Source organism: Pseudopipra pipra, chromosome 12 (assembly GCF_036250125.1).
Source record: "Pseudopipra pipra isolate bDixPip1 chromosome 12, bDixPip1.hap1, whole genome shotgun sequence".
NCBI lineage: Eukaryota > Metazoa > Chordata > Aves > Passeriformes > Pipridae > Pseudopipra > Pseudopipra pipra.
Window position 1 is genome coordinate 4,485,905 of NC_087560.1, and position 7,439 is coordinate 4,493,343.

The 7,439-nt window shown below is 54.6% G+C and overlaps 1 protein-coding gene across 2 annotated transcripts in view; it reads right to left on the reverse strand.

Annotated features, from left to right (window-relative positions):
* CCDC33 (coiled-coil domain containing 33) overlaps positions 1–4,298 on the reverse strand; it is a 42,260-nt gene extending 37,962 nt beyond the window's left edge. For both annotated transcript variants that reach the window (XM_064668529.1, XM_064668528.1), the window contains exons 1-3: positions 3,692–4,298; positions 2,894–3,345; positions 1,563–1,730 (exon numbers count right to left, since the gene is read on the reverse strand). In XM_064668529.1, the coding sequence (XP_064524599.1) occupies positions 1,563–1,730; positions 2,894–3,345; positions 3,692–4,001 (930 nt within the window). In that variant the 5' untranslated portion in view covers positions 4,002–4,298. The remainder of the gene's footprint in view (positions 1–1,562; positions 1,731–2,893; positions 3,346–3,691) is intronic.
* Positions 4,299–7,439: the final 3,141 nt, after the last annotated feature.

The following is a 7,439-nucleotide window of genomic DNA, read 5'->3' on the forward strand; positions in this document are numbered from 1 at the left end:
CCCATAACCCAGGACAGCTCAGCCACCCTTCAACACATTGTCCATCACTCCAGGCCTCCCAGGAGGGCAGGAGCCAGCATTCCCCCCACCTCTCAGCTTTTACTTCTTAAATAAAATCCATCCTGGCAAATACTTGCTGGGTGACATCAGCAGCAGGTGATTTATTGCATTCCCTCCAGGGGCCCAGGAGCGAGATTGCATTTGCTAATGCCTCTCCTTACGCCCCTGGCCCAGCTCCGCATCCCGCTCCACATCCCAGCTGATTGCTATCGATTCCCGCAGCTCCAAAGAGTTTCCGTCTAGACCTTTGCTGAGCAAACTCAATCAGACCTCGCTAATAAGCATCTCTGGCCAGTAATTTTTTGGCGGATCAGGCCGGGAATAGCAGATGCGCTTGGAAATGAAGTGCCGCGAAGGGCCCGGAGTCGCTCTGGGGTGCCAGGGGTTTGTGGTGCTCAGCATCCTGCCTGCAGCACGTGGAGCAAGGAGAGCAGCTCAGCTCCAGTACCCTGTAACTCCCTTGAAATACACATTCCAAGTGTCCCAGAGCCACCAGCTCCACGTTCCAGCACAAGGGAAAGAGCCATGGCATGAAGGTGGCCTGCAGCAGGCAGCCCCTGTGCAGGGCATCCCTGCAGGAGAGAGGGATGACAACCCAAATTTGACCCTACAACCTCACCAGTGGAGTCACCAGGACCAAAGAACGTGTCCAGCATTAAGAACATCCTCATGACTGCACCCTGGCCACGAGCCACCCCGTGCAGTATCCTCTGTCATCTCTTCAGCACTGCAGCCCAGAGCTGGGGGGCTGAGGGAGGGCTGCCGGCCCATCCCTGAGCCAGCAGCGTTTGCCCACGGCCAGGAGGCTGCAGACGGCCTTGCCACCCATCCTACCATCCCAAACTCTCCCACCAGGACTCCCTGGAGGGGGAAGAGAGCCCAGAGCATGCCTGGGGAAGGTCCATGAGCTCAATTCCCTCTCCAGCGCTGCAATCCAGCTTTGCAAGCGATGTTTTCGCAGGTGTGTGAGACACCTCTGAGAGCAGCACAGACAACACGTCAACGGGTGTGTTATTCTTCCAGCGAGATGCAGGAAATGGAGCCCCTGGGGCAAGGGTTGTCTTTGTTGTCTTTTTTTTTTTCCCTTTATTTAGACAGCTTTTAACACAACTAAGGGAAGAAAAACACAGCCTCTTGGACTGTTGTAGCCCTGCCCAATGATTTCTGCTGCTTAAGTCTAGATTTGAGCTGCAGGGTGAAATATTTAAGACATGGCAGCCCCAGATGCCCACACTCAGCATTTTAAGGCCTTTCAGGTGATGCCATCCACTGCCTGGGCCCAGCCAGCATGCAGGGATGTGTTTTGGTAGTAAAAATGCATAGTTTGGTGTCTCATTCCCCCATTCATGGAGTTGTGGGAGCAGCGCTGGTACCCAGGGATGGGATGGAGGTTCCAATGTCCCCTTCCACCCCTCCATCTCCTCCCCAGCACTGGAAGCTACAATAAATAATAGCATTTTATATTAATTTAGGATGGTGTTTTCTCCATGGGCTGCACTCACCTGCGCTGGCGAGGAGGGTGGGTCTGGGCTGTGCCCTGGTGAGGAGAGGTGGAAGCTGCTGCAACTCAGCACAGCAGACACTGAGGAAGAGGAGGAGGAGGAAGGATGCTCACCTGAGCCACCCAGGAGCTCCGGGGAGGAGCTGAGCTCAGGGTCAGCCTGCAGCCTCTGGGGGAAAGAAAAAGGTTTTGAAGACTCAGCTTTGAGATCCAAAACCCCTTTCTCATTCCTGTCAGTGTCCCAGGCTGACCCCTCTGTATCCCAGCTCCTTCCTCCAACAGTCAAGCTCAGAACCCCATCCTTCAGGGGCAGAACCTTTGATAGAAATCAAAAAAAAAAACCCCAAAGAAGCAAAGAAAAAACCACCCAACTAAAACAGCCACAGCCACCCCAACAACACTTATTTTAGACTTAGAGACACCCCCTAAGCACCCCTAGGGATTGTTCCTCCACAGCCCCAGTTGCCTCAGGAAAATAAAGAAAAGAACACACCTATACGTAATTAATTAATTAAATTATTAATGAATTTTGTAACAGCCCAGCCCTCCCTCCATCCTTTATAGGGAGCACTGCCCAGCTCCCTGCTGCCTCTGAAGGGGGCTGGCTGTTCCCAGTGCTTAGAAGAGTGAGGTAGAGGAGGGCAGGGAGATGCTGAGGTGCTTCATCCTTCCTGGGGGTCTTCCTGGACCACCCAGAAGGTAAGGGGGATGCAGGTGGGCTGGAAATTCTGGTCTTACAAGTACTGTAGGGGCAAAATGTAGGTCTTGTAGATGGTAGGGCATGGCTGGACCATGCTGTGGTGGAAAGAACCAGGTGAATACCCTATAAGGGATCTCTTCCTACAGCTCTGAGCATGGGTTAGGCACAGAATCCTCTTTCCTGGCTTTGCTCAGGTGGCTGTGATCTCACCAAGACCCTGGCAGCACTTTGAGCTTGTCCCAGCTTGCTCCTCTTCTGGACAAAGAGGATCATAGGGCCATTTAGGTTGGAGAAGACCCTTAAGGTGAAGTCCAACCAGACAGTAACCCAGCTCTGTGGTGTTCACCACCAAACCATGTCCCCAAGTGCCACATCTACATGTTTTTTGAACGCTTCTGGGGATGGTGACTCCACCACTGCCCTGGGCAGCCTGTGCCAGTGGAGAAATTCAGGGGGAAACTGAGGCAGGGCTGTGCTGTGTCCCAAAGCCACTCTTCAAAGCCATGGAAACCACTGCCTTTCTCCTTTTTCTCCAGCTGAAGCCAATGTGGGACCATCCAGCTACTCTAGGGCCACATCCTGTCCTAAACAGACCGGTTTGCTCTCTAGCCCCCAAATCTGGGCTCTCCTACCTCGGGGAAGTGGGCATGGCCCTCCGTGGGCAGTGAGTGATAAGCGGACTCTGGTGTGCTGAGTGAGTGGCAGGAAATTCCCAGATCTGGGGACGCTGGGGCTGCTCCTGCTGCCTGCTGGTCCTCCTGGGAGCTGGGGGAGCGCGGTGGGGGTGCAGCCGGCGTGGGGGGTGGCCGGTGCTCGTGCAGGGACGCGGTGAAGGCCAGGCGGCCGCAGTGCATCGCCGGCTGCTCGCTGCCCACCCGCAGCAAGGCCACCACGGCGCTGTAGCGGTACCAGTCCTCGTTCCTCCTGGCAGAGAGCTTCAGCCGGGGCTGGTCAGGGCGGGGGTAGATGGCAAAGAAGGCTTCTCCCACCCGCCTGCCCCTCCTCAGGCTCTCTGCCCGCCCGGGGTAGCGCAGGGCCTCGATGTGGAGCCGCACGTCGTGGTTCTTGTCGTTCTTGCAGAAACCTGCAGGGTGGGGGGTGAAGTCTTCCTTAGGAATGCTGGTGGTCCCAGGAGCATCTCCTGGGCTCATCCCTCAGCAGCCCTGCTTAGCTCTGCTCTGTGAGCACTAGAAAACAGGTTATCCAGCCTGCATATATCTAGATCTTGGGTGGGGGTGTTGGCCCCAAGCTGGACCTGCCCCATCCATCCCATGAAACTCAGACAGCTTTGACCCCAGCTCACTGGTTTGGTGGAGGTGTGAGTGTGGTACGGGGGTCTACAAGCCTGAGATGAGCTGTGCTTGCTCCAGGTCCGAGCTCCTGGGTCACCTCCCCTGTCAGACAATCCCCGTGGTGCCCAGCCCCCTTACCTCTGGGCAGGGTGAAGGTGAACTTCCTCCTCTGGAAGGAGTAGATCTGGTTGAGGTGTCTCTGCTCGATGGTGTCGGTGGTGCTGGTGCTGCTCCGGGCGGCGTTCCCGCTGTTGACACGGAGCCGGATGCCGGCGCCGGAGCCCTGCAGCAGCGGGTTCTCCACCGTGAGCCTCAGGGCGTAGCAGCCCCGACGGTTAAACTGGGCACTCACCACCTCGAACTCAAAATCCAGGGTTTTCTCCTCAGCCTTCAGCCGGGAGCGCTGCAGGGTCAGGGGGATGTGAGGCTCCCCTGCTTTGCCCGCCATGGGGACAGAGTAGGATTTGGGGATAAAGCCTCCTTGGAGCAGGGAGTCTGAAGGTCTCTTCCCTGGAGGAAGCCCTCCTGGCAGCCTGGGGCAGGTTTCTGAGCCAAGCCAGCTCTGATTCCGCTCTCCTCTCCGGCAGGGAAAATGCCTGGAGGTGCCCTTGGGTGTGTGTTGGCCTCACATCTCCGCAGGCAGCTTTCAAAGGCAGCAAACAAGGAAAATAAATCCCCGTCTCTGAAAAATCATCCTTCAGTGCCGTGGGGAGCTGCTGAGAGCTTTCCTGCCCCTGTGCAACGGCAAGACAGACACTTTGAACTCCAGTTTGTTTGCTGGGGAACCAGGTAACTAGATGCAAAGTGGTGGCTGCCTTCCAGCAACAACCCAGAATATCCAGGGTGACGCTGAGCGCTGTGACACACACGTGTGCAGGCAGGGTGTGCATTGATGGCTCCTTGAGCCCTTTTCCTTGGGAGATCCACCTCAAAGGAGTGTGCTGGAGGCTCTAGGAGGTGCGGGTGTTGAGGATGGTACAAGCTCTGACTGTTGCTCCCATGTTTTGATGGCCCTAATTCTGCTCCTCCTGCACCCGTGGGTTGTTTTTGGATCTCTGCTGGGATCAGGCAGCCAAGTTGGGATCTCAGTGGTGCAGGGAGGGCTGGGCCTGTCCCAGGAGTCAGGATTGGGCTGCAGAAGGGGAAGTGGGGCTGCTGGGGTGCCTGAAGGAGAGTCAGGAGCATTCTGGGGTGACCTGGGTCAGACCTGCCTACAAAGGGGTTTTGGTCCAAGGCTGCTTTTCCCAGCATCACACAGGCTGCTCTTTCCCACACTGGAGTGTGTGTTTCTGGCTGGTGCAACTAGAGCTGAGCTCCCTTCCTAGTAAGCCTGCTGCTGAGCCAGCTGAGCATCCCAAGGTTAGTCCCACCATGGATATTTCAGGGCTGACATCAAGGGGATTGGTGGTCTGGGTTGGGCAGGAGCTGGAAGCTCAGTCTGATCCTCATCAGAGCACCCTGTCATATCTCCTTCCCCCATTACCACTGAGAATAGCACGTTCCCACAGTTTTCGGGATGTCTCCAGTGAAATGTGAGCTGGAGCTGGGCTAGCAGGTGGCCCTTCTCTAAGACAGCCCCATACTCCATATAAAAAACCACATTCCAAGCTTTTCACGCTGGTGCAGGCTTGAAACAACAAGATTATCCTTGAGGGGAGCGGGTTGGGGGATAAAACACCATCTGGGACCCTGCGGCGTAAGATTTTGGTGGGTTTTCTTTTCCCCCCTAGTATGGGAGCAGCCCAGGCACCTGCAAGGCATCCAGCCAAAATCTGCTCCAAAATGCCTGCCTCCAAGAATCCCTTTGGCCATGTGCATGGGCCATGGATGGAGTTCAAAAATAAATCCTATTCTCCCACACCTCCCTGGAAGCACCAGTTGTGTGTCCTGGACCTTCCTCAGTTTCTCTTTGGGGAACAAAGACGTGGGTTGATGTCCCACCTGGAGGAATTGTCCTGGACATGACCTTGGCTCATGGATTTAACCTCCCACTGTGGTGAGGATGTCAGGATGAGGATGCTGTGGAGATCAGGATGAAGACAGAAGGCCATAATTCAGGGGTTTGGGGCACTGAGTTGGAGTAGAAGAAAAGGGTGCTCTGAGTGGTGCAAAGCCTGAGCTGGTGAAATGAGGAGGGGGAGTCATTCCACTGCCAGTCAAGCCAATGTCTCCAGGGAAATGCTGATGGGTGGATTGCTTCCTTGGGAGGGCTGAGTGCATAAATGCTTTCAGTGGTGCTGGAGGAATTGGTGGCTCTTTCCCCTCATGTGCTCCCAAAGCAGAGCTGTGCTGGAGAAGGTGGTTTTTCCCAGGATCCCAGAGGTGGCTTGAATTGAGTGTGTGATGCTACTCTGAGCTGTTCCAGCTACAAATTCCTAGTAATTTGGGCTGCTGGTCTCATCTGGAGGTGTCACCATGTGCAGCTGGGACTTGCCTCAGCCCCCCTTGTACCCCATGCCACTGAGCTGGGCTCTGCTTCCCTGGGGCTCAGCAGCAGGAGGAATCCAGAGGATAAAACTGGTGCCTGTGGGAAGGATCATACCCTGGTCCTCAGCTCCCAAATGCTCCTGAAAGTTTCCTTTGCCTCAATTAAAACCCTTCCAGGTTCTAATGTGGGGAAGCAGGAGCTATTTCATCCTTAACTAGCCTGCTTAATTTCCTCCCTGCCCTTGTGCAAACACATTACAGAGCCATCACTAATGACAACATCATCAAAGACTAATTTTCCCATAATCTAATCTAAGGCACGGCTCATTCCTGCAGAGCTTTCCTGGCTGTACCAGAGACACACGTGCAGCACGTCAGGAGGTGCCACCCCCGTTGTGTTAATGGGGCATATCCAGGGCTGAGACCCTCCTTTGCCCCCCAGAAAGGTGAATACCAGTTTCCACAGCTTTGTTGGGTGTGAGGCTGATTCACAGGATTGTGTGAGGTCTGTCTGTCTTGGCAGCCTGTGGATTTTTGTTCTGTGGGATGAAAAGGTCCCTGATGGCTGCAGCTCTGCCTGCGTAATGAGCTCAAGGTTTGGGTCTGGAAAGCTGAGTGTTCTGGCCACAGGTGTGTTTGGGCTGTCCTTAGCTCTGTTTCTCCATGTGAAATTCCTTTTCCTGAGGGAGAGATCCCCACCAGCACAGTCGGGTTCGACCTGGATCTCAATGCTGCAGCTCCTCACCCAGTGTTCCAAGATAAAACAGGCTCAGGACACCAATGCACACAAAGAGAGGACATTTCTCCAGAGACTAAGAAAAAGGGATTTCCTCATCCCTGGAAGTGTTCAAGGCGAGATTGGATGGGGCTTGGAGCAACCTGGTCTAGAGGAAGGGCAGGGAGTGGAACAAGATGGGCTTTGAGGTCCCTTCCAACTCAAACCATTCTGTGATTCCATGATCTGGGGGAGACCTTATCATGTGGGGCAGAAGTTAAGGATGCCTGCAGTGAGGGGCTAGTGTTGTAGGGGCTCTGCATCCTCCAACTGCTACACAGGACTGGGAGAGGTGTGAGAAGCAGGAAAACCATCCCATCTCCATGCTTATCCAGCACAAGCTGCAGCACCTTGGGATGCCATTGATCTCCTGACAACCACACATCCCAGGCTTGTGGCTGGTTTTCCAACAGCCATTTTTGAGTTGACAATGCAAAACTCCTGGAATACCAACTCTTTGTAGGGTATTAGAGTGCCTCGAGGTGTTTTGGTAGCTACAAAGCCCTTCCAGGGCTGGTGTGTGTCTATGTAATGGTCACTTTATGAAGATCAGGATGGATATTGCTGGCATATTTTTGTATAGGAGGGAGGAAAAACCCCTGTGGCTCTGAATTTCAGCCCCTTCCCTCCCTACCAGCTGTTTTCCCAGTCTCTCAGCTTTCCCAGGAAGCAGCTTTGGGATCC